General features: G+C 37.8%; 2 protein-coding genes across 6 annotated transcripts in view; both read right to left on the reverse strand.

Moving 5' to 3' along the window:
- LOC117410637 (muscular LMNA-interacting protein-like) overlaps window positions 1–15,710 on the reverse strand; it is a 37,959-nt gene extending 22,249 nt beyond the window's left edge. For 2 of the 5 annotated variants that reach the window (XM_059025033.1, XM_059025031.1), the window contains exons 1-8: window positions 13,843–14,027; window positions 5,063–5,185; window positions 4,468–4,635; window positions 2,575–4,164; window positions 2,090–2,161; window positions 939–1,013; window positions 758–841; window positions 595–654 (exon numbers count right to left, since the gene is read on the reverse strand). In XM_059025033.1, the coding sequence (XP_058881016.1) occupies window positions 595–654; window positions 758–841; window positions 939–1,013; window positions 2,090–2,161; window positions 2,575–4,164; window positions 4,468–4,635; window positions 5,063–5,185; window positions 13,843–14,001 (2,331 nt within the window). In that variant the 5' untranslated portion in view covers window positions 14,002–14,027. Of the gene's footprint in view, window positions 1–594; window positions 655–757; window positions 842–938; window positions 1,014–2,089; window positions 2,162–2,574; window positions 4,165–4,467; window positions 4,636–5,062; window positions 5,186–13,842; window positions 14,036–15,127 lie in introns of those variants that run through there. The other 3 variants (XR_009328841.1, XM_059025032.1, XR_009328842.1) reach the window with 3 other exon arrangements.
- Window positions 15,711–18,207: 2,497 nt separating this feature from the next.
- LOC117411268 (beta-2-syntrophin) lies at window positions 18,208–25,173 on the reverse strand. The gene is made up of 7 exons (XM_034921625.2): window positions 24,654–25,173; window positions 23,426–23,671; window positions 22,805–22,894; window positions 21,866–21,943; window positions 20,702–20,980; window positions 19,074–19,172; window positions 18,208–18,669 (listed from the first exon to the last, which is right to left on the reverse strand). Exons 2-7 carry the CDS (start codon window positions 23,498–23,500, stop codon window positions 18,520–18,522), a joined length of 771 nt encoding a protein of 256 aa, XP_034777516.2. The 5' UTR covers window positions 23,501–23,671; window positions 24,654–25,173; the 3' UTR covers window positions 18,208–18,519.
- Between the last annotated feature and the right edge of the window lie 280 nt (window positions 25,174–25,453).

Here is a 25,453-nt window from a genome sequence, read left to right on the forward strand (position 1 = left end):
ACTGGTTGAAAGCATGTCAGTCAATAGGGGAAAAATCTGGTGCAACACTCCAGTGTTTTAAAATGAAAACACATGTTTACTATAAAATGGTTTCTTTCAGAAATGAGCATTTTACACCAATATAACAAATGGAATTGCACAACAGGTAAGATTTATGAAATGATCGTGTTAGCTTCAATCACTTGAAGACCTGAAGACCGCATTATAGGCCTGTTCAAACATATTCAAAACATGTTTCTTCTGTTCAGTAAACAAAATGTGTATTATTAATTTTCCAGTCAATAACAATGCAATTGTTTATATAAATATGGAATCATATTGAATATGAGATCAGGTGGTATAACTTTTAAATCGTTTTTAAGTAGGTTACTAATGTACATATTACCTAAACATAATCAACATCTTTTAGCATGTTAGTGAACTACAGCAGTTATTATAGATAAACAAAAAAAGCTCCACTTAAAATACACCTTGACCTGTTATTTTTAGAATGGGCCACATAAAACCATTTGGTTGGGTCAGTAAAGGCATTGCAAACTGATAGTCAACAGAGTGGTATGCTTTGAAGTGAAGATTATAACATGCTTTACATACTTTTGGTGCATCAGAATCCATTAGTTTCTGCAGGGAAATTGGAACAGAATGGGATTGTCGCTGAAAAAAATATGGATGGTAGGTATGGGATAAAAGGTTAAGGTGTAAAATTAAATTACAATCATAAAAAAATGAATGCATTGTTGTGGCAGTTCATTGTTACCATAGGCATAGGTTCCTCTAAGACTTGATCAATGGTGGCATACAGTTCCTCAGACTGTTGGCGAAGCTGTGCAGGTGAACATATCTGTGAAAAGTGAAAAATCAGTTAAATGGGTTATCTTGTGACAAGCTGGAGAAATTCTTTAAGAAAAAAGGTTCAAATAAAAGTGTTTTACATCTACCTCTGCATGAGTTTCTGACACTATATTATCTTCAACAGGGACGCTCACTGGATTGTCAACCTCCTCGTCTATTGCCTTCAAAAACAAATAGAAACAAGTCTTAAAAAAACCTCTTCTCCTCATTTACTCATACAGTGCAGCATTTGTGTTGTGGATAACAGCCGTGAAATTATGAAGGGCAAGGTTAGGGTTATGATCCGTTTGCTGAAGCAGTAAAATGTTTTTATAACAGAAATGACCGTGTTCAATACCTGCTGCCTGCATTTGCCCTCCTTGCAGTGAAGTAGTTGCTTACCAGCGATGGATACATATTCTGCGCACTGAACCTTGACTTTGTACCAGGGGCAATAGATTCTCACTATTTGTAGACCACAAACACTACCTTTATATCAAACAACCAATTCCACATTTATTTTTAAAAGCTTTGACTTGGTTTGTTAAAACAAAAAAGGTTTTTAATGGAAATATTATATTAAAATAAAGCATTTTTGTCTAAATTCTGCTTTCTCAGCACAGCAGATGAGTCAGTGTTTATTCCTTTTGTCTGACTAAGCAATTTGTTTATAAAGATGCTAAAGTGATATGAATGTATCATGCTGGTTATATAAAAAAAAATGCCATACACATAAGAGTTCTAAATTATAAGAAATTACCTTTCACTTCATCATAATAGTGTATTTATATGAAGGGAAAGGCAGGAAGACTGCTTTTTTAGATAACTAATAATTCTGTGAATTACGTATCAGATGTAAAATTGTTTAAGTTTGCCACTTAATAATTAATTGGGGGGGGGGGGTTGCTGTTGCGATACAAACATATAAAAATCTATTTCAGTAAAATTTTAAACCTACTTAAATCAGTACAGCAGTCTGGAGCAAGTCCATATAGCTGATTTAGGACGGACTCTGTTGTCATTAATTTGTGTCAGGGGCCATTGCAGATGTTGCTGTGTATTCTTAACCTCAATGACCATCTCACAATTATCCCAGACCACTTGGAAAGTTCAGGAACATCTGGAGACATGTAGAATTGCAGTGCTGTCTTGACACTGGTAAGGTTATAGTAGCTTATTGGAAATGTTCTCAAGTATGCTGTATGTAAAAGCTAATGTACTAATGGACCAGCTTTTGTCTTAGCAGTAAAACACTAACCTTCTGCTCCAAGAGCAGTATGTTTGAGGGTATTGCTGCAAATGCCTTGTAGCTGGACTTGATCTTGTATTCCTATAGCAGTGAAAAAGGTACGAAAAAGAATAAAGAAAATAGTACTGAACAGCAAAAGGGGAAAACATATATTACACAAATGGGAAAATCCAACTGATTGATGAACAATTGTTTAAAAACAGAAACATTATGTCAAATTATTCTGTTATACCATAGGAAATGTGTATTTTTTTATTATTATATTTATATGCAAAGTTTAACAGTACCAATCTGTTAATCAACTGAAACAGATGACTTATAACAAATGGAATACTGCAATGATATTTATTCTTGTTACAACTGTATGGGGTGTTACCTAGACTATAAATAGCATGGTATAATGTGATATTTTTCTATTTGTGACATGAATTATTCTTAATAATAATTGAGAAAGGAACATCCGTGTGACATGCAAGTGCAACTGTGCACTGTACCTTTGGATTTTTAGTTTCACATTCAATAGAAAAGGGTGAAGTCACAGATCTTGGGGTTGGTGAGGGTACTGGGGGCAGAGACGGAGAAGGTGATGGAGTAGAGCCACTGTTCCCATGTGGTGATGGCGAGGGTGTTAGGCGGTATGCAGTAGGATTGAAAGAATAGGGTCTTTGTGAGTGGGATTGTGTAGAGAAAGGAGATGGACACGGAGAAGGAGAAGCAGAAACAGAATTCGGCCTTGGGGGTGGAGAAAGCCCACGGGTAAGTGAGATGGAACTAAATCTCTCGGTTGATGAGCCAAGTGAGATCCTATTTTGCAAAGGAGACTTAGAGCAAGGCTGATTGCAGCTTAGTGCTGGACAAATAGTAACTACTGGTGTTGGGGAAGGTGCATCAAGCCTTTCTGAGGTGCAGAGGGCTAAGGAACTGGACCTAGGGGACAAAGTGTCACGTCTAGAAAAGGATGAAGAAGGTGCAATGGGATAACGGACAGTTGATAAAGTGTCCTTGCTGCTGATCTGTTTCAGAGTCTGCTGTGCTGTGGGGGAGACTGGTTTGTTTCTAGATAAGGCAGAATAGTTTTGTGAAACAGGTGAGAGAGTCCTAGGACTACATTTGAAGAGATCTTGTGAGGGACAAGCTGGTTTGGGGGAATGGGCAGGAGGAGAGTGAGGCATGGCTTCTGTTATACAGGAGGGTGAAGCAGGTGTTTGATACTTCAGTGATGCTGAAGTAGCTCTATGCATTCCAGCAAGAGACCCCTCAAGAGGCTTCTCTGCACTACTTGGTGACTGTGGTCTAGAGGCCTCAAAAGAGATAGATGTTAAGCTGGATGTGACAGAACAGGTGTTAGAGGATAAGATACTAGCAGTACTAGCTGGACAGGAAGGAGAGAATGGTCTTTGTAATGAGTTGTGTGCTGTTGATGAATGCGGGAGCTGACCAGTTCTAAGAATAGCAGTAAGTAGAGAGAGTTGTGTTAGTGGGCGCCTAGGACCTGACCGAACTAAAGTAGTACTTGATGAGACCTGGAAAGGGGAGGGTGTGAGACTATCTCTTGTTGGAGAGAAACAGCGGGGTGATGCCTGAAATAGACTAGAGCTGGATGATAAAGAATGGGGGACAATTTTGACCAAAGCTGGAGAGAACATGCCCGATCTTATTGAAGAGCAAGGAGATGCAGTTCTGGAAAGTGAACCCTGTGAGCCTTCAGAGGACAGTAAATGTAAAGCAGATAAACTTTTTACTCTGTCTGGACCTCCAGACAGTATTGATTCTTTTGAAGATGCTGGCGAGATTAGCCTTTCTGAATAGAGAGTGTTTGTTAAGGGATCTGGAGTTTTTGCAGCCATTTCTCTTTCACCCAGTCTCTCACTGCAGTAGAGACTTGAATAGACTGGAGCGGTATGGGAAGTATTGTTAAACGACTGAATTAGCTGTTGGTGCTTGTTATCAGATCTATTTGATGTAGACTCTGGGATGTGATGCACATTAATTGTGGGATGCTCTGCTTTCTTTTTATCAACAGGGACTGGATGAGTACAAAGTGATACTTGGCTCAAATGGTCAGTTGTGGCAGAAGATTTGAACTGGGAAGGAAAGAAAGATGGGAGAAAGATAAAATATGGCACTAGATATGAATTATGCTTGTCTAGGACAGTTAATGAAAATTACTGTGAAAATCGTGTTAATTGCTGCCATTTATATTTACTTTAAATATATTTATATATATATTTACTTTAAATATATTTTTTAGGGAAATTGCAAAGCTTTAACCCTTTATTACTGTTACTATTTTTTTCATTTTTTGTTATATTTTAAAGAGAGTACACTATCCAATTATAGACTAGAAAACACTAATATAAGTATATCTGGATTGTATATAATGTTACCTGAAGCTGAGGCTCAATTCTTGCAGTGTCATTTGTTTGCTCAAGACAGTGATGATGTGCAGGGGCATCTTCTCCTTCATCTTCTGAATCACCAATGAACACAATTTCTGCTTTGAAAATGCCGTGTTGCAGCATGTCAGATGCCATCTCCTCTTGTGATCCTAAATGCTGTGAGTTGAGTATTGTAACAAATCACTTCAATAAGCTATACCATCTGGTAATCTCATAGATTTTTTATCTCTACATTTTGGTGAGCCAACAAAGTGTGGTCCAAGATAAAACACTTAATAGTCATACATACCTGATTTCAGAATTAAATGTAATTAACTGTAACTTAAAAACAACATACAACATTTATATGTTATATATATTGATCAAAGATGTACTCAAACTTCTATCTGTGAAACTTCTATCTGTGATGCCCCATTCCAGTTTCCCTGACAGGATAATGTATGGATTAGCTAAACAATCTCCATATTGATAAAATAGCTTTTTTGCGTGATATTCAATACACCACTCTTCAAAACAGTCCCAATACTTGTTTACATGGATTATGCATGCTGCAATCATAATTAATGAGTAAGATGTACCATACCTCATTTGGCTTGCATTTGGGTTGTCCACATTTTCCAATGTGTACATAGGCGTGAGTCGGCAACTTTCTGACAACTGGCACAAATGTAAAAGACAGTGGCTGGGTTGGGTGCTCTTTGAGGATCTGTATTAAATAATAATAATAATAATAATAATAATAATAATAATAATAATAATAATAATAATAAATATAGCTGCAAGCAGCAATGACCGGGGTTCAAGCGCCAGACCATGCATCCTATGACCGTATTTCACTTGTGGCATAGTAGCCCATTGGCTTCTACTAAGCTGTTTAGCATATTGTACCATACAAACATATATGGGTTGGTAGATGTGCTTCATAGTAACCATTACCCTATCTGCACTGTAAATTACTTATAAACAAGTTTTGCATTTGATATATGTATATATATATATATGTGTGTGTGTGTGTGTGTGTGTGTGTGTGTGTGTGTGTGTGTGTGTGTGTATATATATATTAGCAAGGTAATATGTGCAAATATGTGCAAATTGACCATAGCTCAAATTTGATTGGCTCCCGACATGCTTGGAATAAAACTGACAGACAACCTTGCCAAGGCTATGTATGCAAAGTTTCGCTTAAATCGACATAACTGTTTCAGAGAAAAAGACGTTGAATATTTTTGACAAATCCAATATGGCAGCCAAACCATATGACCAATCAACTTGTGTTGAACAAGTCTAAATATAGGGCCTAAGAGTAGTATGTGTCCCAAGTTTCACATCTGTACCATAAGCGGTTTTAGACAAGAAGATTTTTTTTAAATTGGCCAATTTTTGTGAAAAATCCAATATGGCTGCCACACCGTGTGACCTATGACCTTTGTTTTCGCTCTGACACAACTTCCCATTGGCCTCTACCACCGTACCAAGTTTCGTGATATTTCGTGCAAACGTGTTGATTTTACAAACATTTGAAAATTTTGCTGGAATAATAATAATAAAAATAAATAAATACAAAAATAATAATAATCCTAACAATTACAATAGGGATCCAGCAACTTTGTTGTTTGGACCCCTAATAATAATAATAATACATACATACATACATACATACATACATACATACACTCATACATACATACACTCATACATACATACATACATACATACATACATACATACATACATACATACATACATACAAACTATTAAGTAATGTACATTATGCAAAAAGTGAAAGATAAACTAGGCATTTGCAGGGATTTTAGAAAAAAATTTGATCTACCAATGATAAATAAAATCTATTTTGAAGCAGTGACCAACAAAATCTGTTTTACTTACTGAATTTGCAATGACACCCTTTTTTGTATTAAAAAGACAAATTAGCCACTAGGGGTGCATCTTAAACCCATGCAATATTCAGAACATGACAAACAAATATGAATACACAAACATTGAAAATAATGAGAAAAAAATGCCTGTAATGGTTAGAAAATTAAAATAATTCAAAATTCAATTTTTTTTTTACATTTGTATACTTATTAAACATATTTTTCTGTGATCATATCTGTTTTAATATAAGCAACTAGTGTACAGTAACATTTCAATTACTAGTATACAGTATGCTATTCACTTGTGAATTTTTAAGAACTGACAAAACACAATTGTCAAACAACAGGCAAGTGAGATGACGCATCAAATATTTACTCAAAACTCCTTACATTTTAATGGTCTCTTTTTGTGTAAACCAACTGCAGTAAATTGAAGGCAATATTAAAGCAATATACAGGCCTTCTCAAGCAAAATAAATTAATACATACAAAGAATAAACTATTTTCTAATATTTATGAACATCTTATCATAGTATTAATTTGCAGCATGTGGACAGTATAGTTTACCAAAATATTTGAATAGCAATTTCAAATACAACCAATTACATATTTTGAAGACTTGACTGCAAATCCCATGTAGTGAACGTTTCATTATGATTAAAGGCCCTGTAGTAAATGACAATGTTCTGTAAGTACTTTACTGTAGGATGTTGTCCTAATGAAAATGTCTTAAAGTTACCAAGCTATTAAGAAACAGCCTAAGGTCATCACATTAACCCCAATTTTATTTTTCAATACATGTGGCGTAATGCTGACCATACAACTTAAACGGTCCATAAAGAATTTCCAAAAACTGAAATTGTGACATGTTTTCCTCGTTGGAATGTCAGATTCTCTCACGTAAATTGACATTTGCATGGAAACCATAATTTGTGGGACATTTCTTTTATTTTGCATGGAACAGCTAGGAGATGCAGGGTAAATCTTTATTTGGCCCAACCTAGATGTCTTGAGTGAAAAAAAACACACACACATAGAAACTGCTTCAAAGAAGAACAAAAAAGTATGTTTTGCCTTTGAGCTCCCCCTTTACTGAAAAGCCAACCAACTGTCGATTTTGACATTTATACATATCCTCAAAGCCCTTTTGCAACTAATTCATTAGCTTGTCCCTTCTAAAAGCCAGTATGTGATTCTTTAATATGTTTATATGAACTATGAAGGGCATACTAAGGATTCTTGTTTTTATAGGAAAATAAAATTAAGCAAGTGAATAATTGGAAATGAAAATGTATTAGGATACATTGCTCTTCAAACAGAAACATTCAGCTGTGACAATCATAAAAAAGATATGCTATATCTGTAATTCATAAAAAAGACAAACAAATCTGCATAATAAGTTCTGCAAATGAAACATGGTATTTTACTCAAGCTGGACCTTTTCAAGTTTCATTTATTGCAGAACAAAATCTTTATAACCCACACATTATCTTGCTCATCTCCTAATGATTATTTCTTTCCATTGTTTAATGTACTTTATGACAAGTAAAAGGAATACACTTTTACAGATGGAAGACAAGTTAGAAATGCAGAATGCTGCCGAGTCATACCTGTGATTTCCTATGTGCTCATCCACACCCACTGTCTTGTGTAACTATAGTAACATGCAAAGCAGCAGATCAACAAACAGTATGAAGCAGCTGAAGGTTATTATAGGCACTTCCTGTCTGCCAGTAAGTATTGCTCTCTTGGATGTTTAATTGCTCAAAATATCACCGGGGTCATGCCTTTTTCTGCAGATCACATTTCCATCACAGCTATGAAGGACACTATCCAGAAAGGACCTCTCTTTTTAGCTGCTGTACAGCGGGCAGAATATTCTAAATAATAAGTGAAGTGAATGTTAAACACAAAGGAATACAAACTGCTGACTGCACAGTCATTTACAATGTTCATATATAATCATGTTCCGATATAATCAGTGTTGTCCAGCTTTAATACTCCAGAAGGGCAGTTTGCGTCTTGTTACAAGAAAGTTGCAGCTACTGTTCATATGTAAAAAAAAACACATGGAAACTATAAATACATAAAAAGAAAGAAAGCTATCAACATACTGTAGACGCTAATTGCTTCAGGCAGCTCCCATGGAGAAGATCCCATAAATATAATAGAACCAATTATATTAATATTATTTAAAAAAAAAAAAAAAAAACCCTGCATCAACATTCAGCATTATAATAACGTATAGTCAGTGTATTGTTTTTTAATGTCATGTATCATAGTATGTATCAAATACTGTTTTAAAACTGTTGTAGTTACTATCATTCAATTAATAATTTACTTTTTGTGAGAACCATAGCTACACTTCAAACAAAAAATAGTAAATGTTTTGATTTGAAGAGATGACATTTTTAGTGCCTAGTCAAGTCCTAGAAATACTTGGTCAGACATCACTAGGGCTTGGCATTTTGAAAAGCTCTGTGAGATGCAATGACTTGCAGATTTGCTTTTGCTATGTGTGATTCTGGGCAGCAGCCCTCAGTCAACCATAAATCAATCAATTAACCAATCTGCCTAATTATGCCCTGTATATAGAATGTTAAGCTCTGCTCTACAAGCAAACAAGCCTGGAGCTTTTGCATATTAGTTAAGATGTTCACTTTAAGTGTGTATGGTTGCCGATTTGCTTCCAGCCTCCTTTATGTTACATTGTCAAACAGGTAACACGGCAATAAATGATCCATGATGTGGTACAGAACAGAAAAGCCAGAGCACAGACACAGATCTCAAACCCTAGTGCACTACAGCAGCCATTTTAAAAACAGCTTTGAAACAGAATTTAAAGTTACAAGTGTAAAAAGTTGTCCAGATGTTAACAATGAAAAGAGAAATTATGGGTACGTTACTTAAGCAGCTGTAGCAACACATGGGGACGTATAATGCTATATTTTTTGGAAACCCGCTACTTACTCTTTAAGGCTGCTATGTAGACTGCATACATTTTTTTGTCCGTAACCAGAAACATGTAATGTTGAAATTTCATAGGAAGGAATTATTAATTCATCACGCTAGATTTATAGCTTGACCTAGCTCAATATAATATTACGTGGCTTCCGATAATATTATATCCTTAAACTGAAAAATGTGACATGTTCTGTCATCGCTATTTACCAAAGTTAGAAGACCTGAAATCTCATGCTTAACTTGAAGTCATACTTGATCTGCCAATAATTCAGCTATTTGTTGTTACATTTTATCAGAACCCCACCAAGCCTCTGGAATGCCATTGCCGGTCCAAATCTCATTATAACTTTTTACAAGGTTAAATTAGGTTTGTGAGTGCTTTTTATAGGTGACAAAAACAAACCATTAACTGCCCTACCGGTATCTAGGAGGAGCTGATTGTGTGTTGGTAGTCTGCCCAAAGCAACCATTGAACCATGCAGATGTGAATTGGTCAAGTATTCATTTTTTTAAGTGAAGACTTTACGGTTTGTACTGCTCTCTCCACCAAACCATTCGTGGCCGGGTGGTAAGGTGTCAAGGTGATGTTGCGCACCCCATTAGCTGACAGAAAGCCTTCAAACTTTGTACTTGTGAAGATGGCAGCGTTGTCCAATACAACAATGTGTGGCAAACCATGAACGCTGACCAGCTGTCGCAAGAGCTCTATGGTAGGAGCTGAAGTGGTTGACATTACTGGTAACACATCCTGCCACTTGGAGTGGGTGTCTACCACAACCAGGAAAGTATCCCCCATTAATGGTCCTGCATAGTCAATGTGAATTGCAGTCCATGGCCGCCTGGGCCATTCCCACGTGCAAATGGGAGCCTCTGCCGGGGCATTCCGCAACTGCTGACATAATTCACAAGATTTCACTACTTCTTCCACTGCGGCATCCAATCCAGGCCACCACAAGTATGCTTGTGCCGTGGCTTTCATCCTTGAGATAACCAGATGTGTCTCATGGAGCTCCTCTAAAAGTGTTTGGCGGCCCTGTGGTGGCACAACTACTCTCAGCCCCCACAGCAGGATGCCATCTTCCACACACAGCTCGTTCTGCTTATTAAAATAAGACTGTAATTCCGCTGATGGGCTCACATGGGGCCAGCCCTCTCTTACAAACTGACACAACTTAGTGAGCAGAGGGTCTCGAGCTGACCAGCACTTAAGCTGCTGACAGGTGATTGGAGTTGACTGGAGTTGTTTTAGTAATCATACAAGCTCTGGGAGTACTGGTGGATCTGGTTGTGCAGCGGAGCCAACACAGAGGCCAGGTCCGGGAGAAAACGGCCATAATAATTCAGCAGACCCAGGTAAGCATGCAGTACTCCCACGTCTCATGGCTCCGGGGCTTCCTTGATTGCCTGTACTTTTTTATCGAGTGGTCGCAGCCCTTTTACAGACACCTTGTGCCCCAGATATTCCACTTCAGGCCCCTGGAAAGTGCATTTTGACTTCTTCAGTCTCAGTGTCTTCTAGTCGAGATAATACAGCTTCCAGGTTCCTTAAGTGTTCCTCCTCAGTGATGCCAGTCACAAGGATATCGTCCAGGTAGACTACAGTGTGATCAATTACAGCAAGAAGTCCCTCCATGGCCCTCTGGAAAATTGCACAGGCCGAAGAGATTCCGAAGGGCAACCGGGTATACTGGAACAAGCACTTATGTATTGATAGTGACTACACTACGGGACTCCTCAGCCAACACCAGCTGTTGGTAGGCATGTGACAAGTCAAGTTTGGAGAAACAAGTTCCACCGGAGAGCTTTGCAATCAGCTCGTTAATCCGTGGGAGGGGGTACTGCTCCAGTCTTGATGCCACATTAGCTGTTAGCTTGTAATCTCCGCAAATTCTAATTGAACAGTCGCTTTTCAGGATTGGCACAATGGGCGCAGCCCACTCTGAGTAAATTACGGGCCTGATAATTCCTGCTGTTTGCTCTAGCTCAACCTCCACTTTCTTCTGTAGTGCCATGGGCACAGGTCTTGCTTTATAGAATTGGGGAGGTACTGAAGGATCTAGCTGAATATGGACTTCCGATAGCTCACCCAGTTCAACACGTGTTTCTCCAGTATATCAGATAGCCTGTTTTCTGAGACTTTAAGTATCTTGCTGAACAACTCCTGCCAGTCTAGCTTTAGCACTTTCATCCAGTCTCTTCCCAGCAGGTTTGCCCATGACCCAGCACAATTAAAAGCCTCTTTGAAACTTAGCCTCTTTGAAACGGCACACCTCTGATGCATGATCTTCACCACACCGGTAGCACTGTGCTGACTGTACCGAGGGCTTGAGCCTTCCCCATTTCTTCTCTCTAACCTGCTCCCATGGAGGGAGCAATAACATTTTGTTGACATCCTTTAAGCCTTGCAGGTCCTGAGCTCCTTTGTCTGAAGCCTCCATAGTGACCGCAGTCTCCAATGCCTTCTTCCATGTCAGATTTGCCAGCGCCAAGAGATGTTTCTGGATTGACTCATCTCCTATTCCCCAGACCAGCTGATCTCGGAGACGCTCCTCAAGCATCCTGCCAAACTCACACCTTGCTGCTTGGTGCTTCAACAGCAACAAAACTGAAGAATGGCTTGTTTTTTTTTTATCTTCCTCAGTCACTCCATTTGCTTCAAAATAAAAATTCAGTCTCTCCACATATCTGCTCCAAGGCTCTTGATTAGGGTCATGTATTTCTACTTTCCCGATATGTGCCATTTAATATGTTTAACTTCAGGCTATTTAATCAGCAGCCAATATCACTTTCCCTCTTTATTTTTTTGTCCTTTTTTAATCTTATTATTTGCGGCAGTTGCTATTTGTTTCCTCAAACGCGAGAGAGCAGCGGTGATTCTGTTTCATTCTCGGCTCTTTGGCGCTTTATTTATTGTTGCGTGTGGCATGGCCTGTGTGGCACTGACCTGTAGTGAACGGAGCATGTAGAATAGGCTTAATGTTGTCGGTCGCCAGTCGGGTTCCAATTTGGAAACGATCTCACAGTGCTTGCTGAGAGTTTTTTTTTTTGCTGCGCAATCCGTTTGTTTATCTCGTTGCCAGAATGTTAAATCGGAGACTCTCACAGACGACCCAAACACACCAGGCTGCAGGTAACTGAACTGTTTATTGTTATTCCAAGTTTCCAACACAGCTTTTTCTGTCCACTCATGCACACAAGCATGCACCCCACCCGCTCACACGCATACACACACCCACACACAACTTTAGCCCGGTTATCACAGTTTATTTAAATGTATCTTTTCTAATGTGGTATATTGTTGATTTTTGTGTGTGTGAAGCACTTTGTGATGACTTTGTCATACAAGGTGCTATATAAAATCGAATTGTATTGTATTGTATTGTATGTAACTCTATACTGTAGTTGCTCTAAACAACCTGTCAGATTACAGCTCACACAGGGTTATATATACTCTCCACCAAAGCCCCTTTCACACTGGCACTTCTACCTGGGGCCAGACATGGGTTCTGGCTACCCAGGTCACAGTCCCGCATAGTGTGAAACTACGTATCCGGGTTAACCTGGGTCCCAGCGACCAACCTCAGGATGTGGGTTGACACGCTTCGACCCGGGTTGAGCGAGACAAAATGCATGGTGGCTGACGAAAATAACAAACAGCCACGTCTGCGTGAAGGTTTCACTTCCGCAAGGAATGTTTTTGTTTATTCTGTTTAGCCATATTTTTTATTGCTTGAGACACACCATGAGCCAGATTGCAGCAGGGATGAACAAACATGTATTTGTGAAAACACAATAAAGTACAAGTTTTATTGTCAGGGGAAAAAGGGGTTACACAATTATTTGTAGGCCTAGTAGAATCAGCAAGATACGCAGTGTTATCAGGTCGAGGCCAAAACTTTTCAGAAAAGAAATCATGAATGCCAATGGTTAACAAGAACGTTGTTGTGAAGATGATAATCTATTTTTTTTCCACAATACTCTCAGTGGCCCAAGGGGGCTTACCCTTATGTTGACAATCTTTTTTTTTACCAAGAAATTGCTTTTATCCTATTCCATCGTGGTACCAGTGAGAAACACTACGATATTATGGTATGTAATACCCAGACTCAAATACAGTCCAATCCACTGCTGTCATTGTGTCAGCAAAGCCTAAACACTAAATGTACTAAGCTGTATTGCCTGCACAATTTTCCCAACAATCTATATATCCTGGCGATAAACATCCCATTATAAATGAATGTTTGCTCATCTTATTTAAAACTCAGTGCAATAAGCTGTAAAATTCAGTATTATAATGCTCCCATGAACAAAAAAAAAGCATTTTGGAACTTATAACATAAAATAGCTTTTCCTGAGTGATTCAAGAGTGGTGTTTTCTGAGTAAATTGGTAGTTTATATGAGCTCTAAGACTTCACAAACATCAAACCCAATCTTATTCACATTGTTCAGTTGGTATCTCAAGCATAGCTCATAACAGTAAGAGGCAAATCTGTGTCAATTCAATGTCAAATAAATGCTTACCCTGATGTTGAGAAGACCTCTTTTTTCATAACAACCCCCAGTTAATTGGCAGCTCAATCCATACAGTAATTCTAGTGACCTGTCTACATTGATTTTTTTGTATATTAAGTATGGAAGGGTTAATCTCTGTCTCTGTGGAGAATTACGGGTGAACTGCATTCATTGGGGAGTTTGGTGTTTTTAGTCTAAAAAGGGGTGGAGTGCTGGAGACGCCACTGACTATGACCAAAGGTTAGAGAAGAGGACCTCGAGGCAGGATATCCTGGTATCAAATGCCATCTTAGTGGTTATCCTGACCCTGGGGTCCCTTCACTTAGAGTCACTTCACTTTATTATATTGCAGTCATATGTATTCACTTTTTATATTCAATATCAAAACCGTTAGTACAAGTTAGATTCAGCATGTTTTACAATATTAGTTAGATATTACTTTAAAAGAGTGTAATACAAAAGCAAAACTGTAAGCAACCTATTATCTAGGGCAATTGTCACACAAAGACAACGTACTGGTGACTATTAGCATAGAAACATCAGGTTATTTGGGGTAAATAAGTAGTTTCTTTAAAAAAAAATACTGATTTAAATAGTATAAAATATAAATTATATATAAAGTAACATATAAAATATGTGTTCTTATTTAGCATAGCATATTATGTGCCTCAGTATATACATTAATAGACACTATACAAAAAAATATTTCTCAATAATCCTTATTAAAGTAAATTTCACTTTTAAATAAGTCTAAATTTGTATTGTTAGTTGTTTGTTCAGTTGTTTGCAGTCTTTTGACTGTCCTTTAACTAAAGTACTTTCTTTTTTATCACGTATGTAATCTTCTCAGGATTCAAACATGCAGCTGAAATTGAAGGCTTTTTCCTTTATTTATTAGATCCACAGCTGATCTAATGAATGGGCTGGAATGGAGAAATGTAAATTACTGACATGCAAGAGAAATATCCTATTTAACATTACAACTGATTTTAATGATTTTTTTTTCCTTAAATATTTTTCCAAAAGCCAAATCCCATAAAAAAAAAAATACATTCTACATCAAACGTCTAGATGTTTAGCTTCCAGACGAATGATTCTGACCAAATATGAATGCTGAAAAAAGTTGAAATTAAAGAGCAAATTAGTGCTGAAAAATGTCAAGGTCAAAAGCTAGAGACATTATACTTTTAAGGATACATTAATCAAGGCTGTGATTGCATCGCTGTGACAGCTGTTCTGTTGTCCTTATCCAACTACAAATCTAATTTACTTCAGTAAACAACATTTTACTTACCACATGCTGGTCCTCCATTGTCCTGTTTAAGAAAGTTTCTTGTTTTCCAGTCTCTGTGTGCCTGAATGCAATAATTTATCCTCAGTGCAAATAGTTTATCCATCTACTTGCTGGGTTTCACAATACTTTTCAGTGTCTTCAACTGTACTCTATCACGCAGCCTCAGTGATTACTATGGAGTAGAGTAACTTTCCATTTATAGATACAGTTTATAAAAGCCACAAATAGCTCCCGGATAGAGGGCAGACTACCGACCAAAGATAACAACATTCACCTCAGTACCATCAGTAACTACAGCAAAACAAATATGAATAGAAATATATGTGAGAGTGGTATTTTTCTTCCTATTGAAAATTGTGTTTCAAGTAAGACTTCAAGGTTAAGTTCAGGTACAGATCATTTTGAGAGAAATGATTTCCAGGTCGATAGTTAGTTTCGATAGTTATGAGTACAATACTTGAGTACAATCTAAAAATAGCAACACAGTGCACTGACTAGAGAGGTAAAGTTCTTCCTTGAGGAACTTTACCACAAACCCAGGCTCAGGGAGTTTCAACGCTGGGCTCTTCAAAACGACCGCACAACACCCCTTAGGATCCAGAGCGCATTTCACAAGCCAACATACCGGGCTACAGCTTTTATTTTCAATGCAAAGAAGACAAAGATGAAATTACCTATTTAAACCACTAGGGTCAGGACTCTTTCCTGTAGAGCGCCACTGTAATGGCTTGGCACTGAGTTGACTGGAGAGGTAATGGCTGGAAAGTGCATGGTAATGAATCTCACTTTTACACTTTTACCCCTGGGAAACTCAAACTTTAAGTTCAGGACCTTAGCTTACTAAATGAATGTCGGTTCAGTCGACCCTGGTTAAGCATTTGCTTGTATACTGAAAACAAGGCTGTGACGGAATCCCAAACAAAACAAAATTCTTAAAAGCACAGCTCCGATTGAATAAAAAAGTGTATTGTGCTAAGAATGACATCAGCTGGAATTATACAGTAGCAACTTTTTGGTTTACTGCAGTTTGATACACCATAAAATCATGCATGGTTGTCTGTGTACTCTGGAATATTCTGGAGTGCATACCTTTCAAGTGAAACCAGATCTGTGGAGGGGAAGATCTCATTTAGAGTCTCATTCCACATTCCTGCTGCAGCTGCTGCTATCAGTCTTTGACTGGAGGCTGAGGGCACTGTGGTTTCTGTTAGGCAGCAACAAAGGGTTGACATAGAGACTGATAGAGTAAACTCACGCCACAAGCAAAATTACTGTGTGCCAAACCTTAAAGTCCATGCAGCTTCAAATGTTATATTATTTAATTGTTCATCTTTTCCTTTGTCTTTTGAAGATGTTTTTTGTGAGTGTTGCTCCAATATTGCATTATCATTGTCCTTTATATCTGTCTTTACCTGGCTTTGAACTTGCTTGAACTTGTCTTGCTAAGAGCTTGCCTAGCATTGAACAGACCTTTCAACTACTGGCCCAACCTACTCTAAATATAAAACAGAAGGTATTGCACCAGCCAAATTGAAAGACCATTTTGTCACATTATTTGAATGGAATGTGGAAATGTGTTCAGATTAAATTTCCCTTACAAACTCACAGACAGGTGGTAAAGGCAGATGTAGAGCAACATTATTTTAACTCAACGTTCAAACAACAGAAACCAGAACCACTCAACATAATTGCAAACATAATAAAAAGGCGTCTGCTAAGTAAGGCAAAGGTCAAAAGATAAATCCAATTACATTAGTATTTATCAGTTATTGATATTTTTGTTTGTTTTACACTGGATAAAATATTATACAAGGTATGCCTTCAATAAAAAAAGATATGTATTGCAGTTAGTTATATTGCAGTGTAACAGAATAGTGTCAGGATTGAGTCTCAGAAGCAGGAAGCTGCAGTTTAAGCACTAGGTTTAATCAACAAAAATACACAACAAGAACAAACAAACAGGCACGGTGGCCAAAATAAAAGGTGTAAACAAAACACTACTGTACAAACACTCATGTCAGGCTAGGCAATACAGAGAGTATCCACAGCTGAATTGAGCTGAGCTGAGCTGTGTTGAGCTGAGCTGAGCTGTGTTGAGCTGAGCTGAGCTGAGCTGTGTTGAGCTGAGCTGAGCTGAGCTGAGCTGTGTTGAGCTGAGCTGAGCTGAGCTGTGTTGAGCTGAGCTGAACTGAGCTGAGCTGTGTTGAGCTGAGCCGAGCTGAGTTCACACTCACCTCCACACCAACCTCCCAACAAAGGATTTTCTCCTCCTTAAATACCATTCAATTAAGGCTCCAGCCACATTCTCACATGTTTTACACACAAATATACAAATTTACATTTAGGGCTTTCGCCCTGCCACGCACCTCCCCTCCTGTGCACAGCACACATAGCCACAATCTGCCACCTCCCCCCTTGAGACACCAACCCCTCATGTCCATCTTTCTCTGTCTGGATTCTTGTGGGTGGTTGGTGGGTGGGTTGGTCCCAACTGTGGTGGCACTCTTAATAAGTAACATTGTTTTAGTTCAAACTCTGTTACAGTATGTAACCCTTTATATGCAATATGGGTTATTCTGTGCTTGTGGTTTTGGTTGACTTCTGTTTTGTTTTTCAGTTATGTTTACAAACCTTCTACGTAGGTGTTTTCTTACCTTCTGTAACATTAAGTGCACATTTTCTTTCTTTTTGTTCCAGATTCTAAAAACAGATGTTTATTGGTTCAGTGAGCCTGTCCTGGCGACACACAAGGCATAACATTTACAGGAGGTTCAGGTGTCTTTTTACCGAGAACTATCAGTCCAAAGCAATGACATCAAGTCAATTTATTTGGGGGATTAGATCAGTGTCTATTAATAGAAGCATTGTTGGGGAAATAAGTTGCTTGACTAACTTTCAATTATTCTTGATAGATTTTACAAACTCCTCTCTCTTACGGCTGACGTGTTTCGAGGCACATAACCAACAGGATAATCTGCTGGGTGTAAAAACAGAGCAAAGGGCTTTAATACAGAAGGCCTGGTATTAACCTTGATTTTGTAACAAAGACCCACCACTTTTAACATAAAAAGGAACATCCATTCTTTTAACAATTCAATGCTTTAATGAAACAAAGAAACAAAAATATTTGGCAATATAAGAATAATGTTTCCCATTTATTAAACAGAGAGCAGGTCGGCATTCTTTCTATATAAAGGTTTGCACAGTAAGACCTGCTTTCTAATATCATATTTAACAAAACAAATGTCTTAATTTAAATTATATTCCCAGAGCCCGAATGTCTGTTTGTTTAATTGCATGTGTATAGCAGCAGTCTCCCCAGTGTAATATGCACATGACAGACTTGCTCTGGGGATGCAATATATATATATACAGCTTTGTGGCTTGAGCAATCATGGGGGATAAAAAGCACTGTTAGAGCAATCTGGACAGCTCTGGCAATCGGCACTGTCCTGTTCCTCAGGTTCTTCTTCTGGATCCTGTGTTAACTGTTCAACATCCTCGTCTGAGGTGGAGGGATGTGTGAGGATAATACGAGGTATCTTAGGAAGAACATTGAAGGGTTGAGGGAAAGAAGTAGGAATTAAAAGAAAAAGACACATTCAGAGAAAGTCAAAATACAAACAAATGCAAATAAATAACTTATCAATAACAATAGTAGCAAAGATTTGAAGAATGTATTGCTCTTAAATTATATTTATTTGTTGCATAAAATTAACAAGGATACTCTTTAAAATACAAGTACACACAGAGTTACACTGTAGTTACCATTTAATAATATTTATGCATGCACTAAGCACACAATTATGTGACTGCACACACAATTAAGCTCTAGCTATTGTCCTTTTTTACCATCACACTATTTTATAAGCAGTTCATTTTCATTGAGCATGAATGAGGTGCTACTGTGTGTATCACAATATGTTATTATATTGAGTGTACTTACTGTCATGGTATGTTTCACAATTCGGAATGAATTATTTTTTGGGGGAGCATCAGTATCACATCCAGATTTTGTTAGGTCCTCTTCAGATGCTGAAGATCCCTAAAAGGTATAATAACCCCATATTATTTGTGTAGAATGCTACATGAAACAAAATCCTGTTATGAAGCACAGAAGCTGGAAACACAACCAGCGCCATCTTGTGGACCTGCCGAGATGGTTCATTTTTTACTCTGTGTGGTTTATCTTGTACTCTCTTTTGAATCCAGGCTGCCGAGATAACTGGGAGGTTATCATTCAGTACTCTTAATTCTTCAATAGCGCCAGTACTAGATAATAAGTGACAACATCAACTCCCTGTTGGCATCAGACGTGGATTTCTGATCGTAATTGTTTTGTTTGTTCTCCTTGCTTTACAGAATGTTAGTCTTGAAATAAAAGCAAAACCAAGTCTGGAATAAGAACACATGCCGTGTAAAAAAAAAAAGCTTCATTAGCAAACGGGACGCAAAACCAGGTGTCAGGGCTCCACAGCAATGCGCTGCCACTGCAATTGGGCAACTTTATATCACACTGGTTAACCATTACCTTCCTTGCCATGATTTCACTATGCTTTAAAGAGTAAGTAGTGGGGTTCCGGAAAACATAGTGTTGCACATCCCCCCGTGTTGCTACAGCTGTTTAAATAATGTACCTGTGATTTTTCTTTTCATTGTTAACATCCTGACAACTTTTTACACTTATAACTTTAAAGTCTTCTTCAAAGCCCTTTTCAAAATGGCCGCTCTAGTACACTGGGGTTTTAGATCTGTCCTCTAAATCACTGCAGGAAGAGCGATTTACAAATGTGTGTTACCTGTTTGACAATGTGGACAATAATCCTTACACTATCAGTGCACTAGAGTGTCCATTTTGAAAAGAGCTTTGAAACAGACTTTAAAGTTATAAGTGTAAAAAGTTGTCAGGATGTTAATAATGAAAAGAAAAATGACAGGTATGTTATTTAAACATTTGTAGCAACATGTGGGGATGTATAACGCTGTATTTTTCAGAACCTCGCTACTTACTCTTTAACTGCTTTTTTTCACCGAAAGAGGTGATGGGTGCTCCTTATTTAATGAAGTGAACTTAGACACGGAGCAGTGCCAATCCTTTCCTGTTGTAGTATAGTGTTGTTGGAGTTACAGTAAAAATTATGTTTGTAAATTGAATATATATACATTTTTTGTCATTACAATATTAAAAATGTATAGAGCTTGGTTGAAATGTGATTTTTTGTCCTCTGTACATTGTAATGCCTTTTCACAAAATGTAGATGCTCAAATATATTGGAAAAGATTCACTGAAATACTGCTTTAACGGTCTGTTGGAAACACTAAACCCCTCTTCTGCTGCACTCTAACTGTTCATGTTGGGTTTAAATAGGAAAAACAACACATTGTCATTTAATTGAAGTGATTTTTCTTTTCTTAAGCTGCCACGATAAGTTCAACTAAATTGCACGATTTTGCACATTTGGATCTTTCAAGTTTTTTAGTAGATTAATTAGGGAAAAATCAGCACATTCTTAATTCACCAATCCAATTACAGTAGGCCTACACATAGGGAAGTTGAGGCAGTCATAAACTAACCATTCCATTTCCATTACAAACGACAGTCTCCTTGGTTTCAGTCTGTTTTTGTCCCAACCTGGTTTCGTCACTGCATGAAGATTGATGTTTTTTGCAGTTGTTATTATCACTGTGTTCTTTAACACTTTCAGTTTCCACAGCAACAGGATCTGTAGTTTTTGGGTTCTCTGTGCTGGTCAACCTGTCTCTCAAAACGACTATCTTGATACAATTCCCGGCGTTTTTCAGGGCATTCACAGCTTCGTGATGAGTAACGTTTTGCAGATTCAATCCATTGACCTGAAAAGAATAGAAGTCGTTCTTTTATAGGTCATTATTTTTAAGACCTTATATGTGTGTTCTCTGTTGTTATGTATTTATTGGTTGGGTTTTCAGTTTCTAAAGTAAGAAAGTTTGGGAAATACCAGTAACCAGTGGGGGTTCCCTATTAATTTTCTTATAGAGATTTTCTGTTTAGTATACTGATGTACACCCTGTTGATCATTTTTGAAAAGCACTTCAGAAGTAGTCCACGTGGTTGAATTTTTTTTATAAATTTAGTCGTTGCCAATTATTTTCTCCCAATTTGGAATGGCCAATCATTATTTCGAAACTCAGCGAAGACAAACACGCTCTGTCCTCCGAAGCCGACAGTTTTTTTTCCACACTGCAGCTACCCAAGAGCTACAGCATCGGAGGACAACAACGCAGCTCTCTGGCAGCTTACAGGCAAGCCCGCAGGCGCCCGGCCAGACTACAGGGTTCGCTGGTGCGCGGTGAGCAGAGGACACCCTGGCCGACCTAACCCTCCCTCCCCCCGGGCACCGCTCGGCCAATTGTGCGCCGCCCCCTGGGAGCTCCCGTCCATGGTCGGCAGTGGAATAGCCTGGACTCGAACCGGCGACGTCCAGACTATAGAGCGCATCCTGCACTCCATGCGGAGCGCCTTTACTGGATGCGCCACTCGGGAGCCCCCAACATTAACAATTTTAATAGTATATTATAAGAACACCTAACGCAACTGAAAAAGATCAAAAATAAAAATATAGGTACAGTGCAATGTATTCAATTGACCCCCAGTATAGACAAAAGTGAATGGTCATCTTAAATCCTGAAATACATGTTACAAATTCAACAAAAGGAAATGTTATAATAGAAGGGACTGTACTTTTATTTGCTTCATACCTCTAGCACTCTGTCTCCTATGTGAATTCCTGCCTTTTCAGCAAGTCCTGCTTTTGAAACCCGTGAAATAAAAATCCCCTAGGAACAACAAAAAAGTATTAATAATATCATATCTATAAACATGAAATGCGGAAATGATTGAAAAGATAAGATCTGACAACATTGTACCAACATTATGAAAATCAATCATCTAGCACTGCATGTGAGTCTGTGCAGTGTCATTTTGTCTGTTTAAATTGCCCTTAGGATTCTATTTTAGTGCTTTGAATTGCAGCAGAATTTAAATTGCTGTTTATTATATACTCCAATCAAAAGAAATGGCACATTCTAGAAGCAATATAAAACAATTTTTCTAAAATTACCCAACATTTCACAATACTCAATCAAAACCAAATCTAACTTACGATTGTAAGTCGCCCTGGATAAGGGCGTCTGCTAAGAAATAAATAATAATAATAATAATAATAATAATAATAATAATAATTAATCTAAATGCACAAGGGCAGGAATATGTGATGCTGAAACCAGCACAGTTTGGACTGATCGGACTGTTTGTCAAGTTTATACTGGGGTAATTCAGATGTCACCAATAATTGAGTAAGTAATTAAAATTACTGAGAACCATTACCAGTGTGCACAGTTTCACTTTTGCTGAGTATATGTGGGGGATTGTTTGTGATATTCTTTTCTAGTCACAAGGTAATATTAAAATAATTTGTTATTTTAATATCTGTCACTGTGTTACCAAAATCTGCTAAAGTCCATGATACATCTGTCACTGTGTTAACTAAATCTGCTAAAGTCCATGATACATCTGTCACTGTGTTACCTAAATCTGCTAAAGTCCATGATACATCTGTCACTGTGTTACCTAAATCTGTTCCACACTTAGATCTGCAGTTCTCATCATACTTCATGGCCTCATAAAATAAACAATACCTCATCGTTTTCTTTGTAAGGCGAAGATCCCTTTCCTCCAGCAATACTGACACCAATGCTTCCCATCTGACTGCATACTTTAATGTGTAGCTAAAGCAAATTTTATACATAGGTTTAGATGTTTAGTATAACACACAAACATTTTTTTAAATTCTTATGGAATCAAACTTCAATTGTTAACAAAATATACATTTCCTGCTGTACAATTAAAGACTAAGTAGCTTCAAATGAAATTTTCCTTGTTATATTATTGTCGCCTTACACTTTTTTTGATGTTTGCAATCATCCTGAGTTCTTAAATACTAAATATTGTGTTTTTTAAAGTGTTAAGGTGCATTTTAGTATGAGCACAGCCATAGACATAATGTAAGGTAGTGTCTGTATCAGTAAGCACTAACACCATCTAGTGCACAGCAGTGTATTGCCAGAAAACACATAAGAAAACATGACCCACAGTGGCATTTCAGTAGATGGTGCAGGCTCTTACTCAAAGTGCTCACAAGAAGAGATATGTATTCTATAACAAACTGGGTCAACTGTGCATATCATGTCTGTATATCATTTTATTTAACCAACACATATTAATCCCAGCTGTATAAATGTATCCTCTTCCAATTTTACCTTTAATGGCACTTTTGTTGGTTTATTGACCTGGCCTTGCTCTATGTCTCCATCCTGGTCTTTTTTTTCTGCCATCGAACTGCATGCTGGGACATGTGGGTGATGTCTGGTCTGCCTGGGTCCTTGAGAAGAAGCTCGGTGTTTCTGTGTTCTGTGGTTTTCATGTAAACTTGCTCTCAGGTGCTTGTGCCTCTTTAATCCATCATCTGAATCAGAATGGCTCAATGAAGACTTGGAAATGGCTTCCTAAAATGTAAAGAAGAACATGTACTGATACGAGTTCTCCCCAGTTTTTGTGGGTAGTATGATCAAAAAACCTCCTGCCTACATTGCAGTATACCACTACCGATATTATTATTATTATTATTTATTTCTTAGCAGATGCCCTTATCCAGGGCGACTTACAATTGTTACAAGATATCACATTATACATTATATCACATTATACAGATATCACATTATTTTACATACAATTCCCCATTTATACAGTTGGGTTTTTACTGGAGCAATCTAGGTAAAGTACCTTGCTCAAGGGTACAACAGCAGTGTCCCCCACTGGGGATTGAACCCACAACCCTCCGGTCAAGAGTCCAGAGCCCTAACCACTACTCCACACTGCTGACCTTATATGTGGCTATGGCCAAAAGTTTTGCATCCCCTATAATTTTAGGATTGAGACATCATAAACAATTTAAAAAAATCATATGAACATAATGTAGATCTTTAATTTAACATCATGTTAGATGGAAAACTACAAAGCGGTATGTAATTCAATTTGACTTTATAAAGCAAAATGAGTTAATTCTACAGGGTGATGCAACACTTTTGGCCATAGCTGTATATCAGATTTGTATTGTTAGAATACATTTTAATAGTTTTATTTGACTTGTACCTAACTGAAATCATTATTATAGTACGACTATAGCCAAAATAGTGATATCATATTGTGTGGCTTCGATAAAAAAAAAATACAGACATTATATTCCTGTCATGGCTATACTGTATTTACAGTCTTTCAATAAATGGTTAATAATGTTAACACAGGTTTTACATTGTTATCTTATGAGTCTCGCCACGCTTATGTCTGGAAGTGTCTCAGAATGGTGCATTAGAACAAGATGATAATAGCAAATGTCAATAAATTTGTCCATGTGGGTCTAAAGCAGAGCTGTTCCGCTAAGTGATTTAAGAAAGGGTGACAATATTAAAATGATAAAAATGATCTTACTTCTTCACCTGGATCCTCAATTGCTTCTGCCTCTTGCTCTGGGCTGGATAACCTCTCGTTGACAGGGAGCAGTTTATGTGAATGTCCACCATATGAATGCTCCTTGCCTGAAAGTGATGCCCAGCGAACACCAGACCTGTTCCAACTGTGACCACTGTAGTTGGGTGGAGCTTTTGAAGGCTCCTTGTTGAACCCCTGTTGGTATTAAAATAAAAAGCATTGATATAAATATACTGAACAGTACAGTTTGTGATGCATTCTCTGCTTGTTTAAAAATAAATTAATGGTCTGGTCTTGAGTGCAGATTATTATTGTAGGAAAGGGGTGAGGAGCATTAGGACAACCAAGATACAGCTGAAGACACCGTATAAAGTGCATTATCATGAACTTAGTTGACTGTGTTGTAAGCATCGGCTGAGTGGGCTTTGCAAAATGTAAATGTTTTTTAAGATGCAAGTTGACCCAATCTAAACCACTCCTCCTTTTTTGTATTTATACGTTTACATGACAAGATAAAGTTACTCAAGTATAATAGATATACTTTGTGATTTATTATGCACTGTCATTGACAGGGACAATGCTGTGTGTACATGTGTGAGCCCTATGTGATGTTTTGGATTGGATTTCTGGAGATAAGAGGTATAACCTGAAAAGAAAAGATATATGGTCCAGGATTTCTTATATTTAAATACATTATACCAGGGGTGGCCAAAGTTGGCCCTTCCAGTCCTGGTCTTTGCTCAAGCCATTGTAGCTATTAAACCTGGAGTGAAATGGACCTCTAGGGCTGTGACTGGACA

This window comes from Acipenser ruthenus, chromosome 6, assembly GCF_902713425.1.
Source record: "Acipenser ruthenus chromosome 6, fAciRut3.2 maternal haplotype, whole genome shotgun sequence".
In the NCBI taxonomy this organism is placed as follows: Eukaryota; Metazoa; Chordata; class Actinopteri; order Acipenseriformes; family Acipenseridae; genus Acipenser; species Acipenser ruthenus.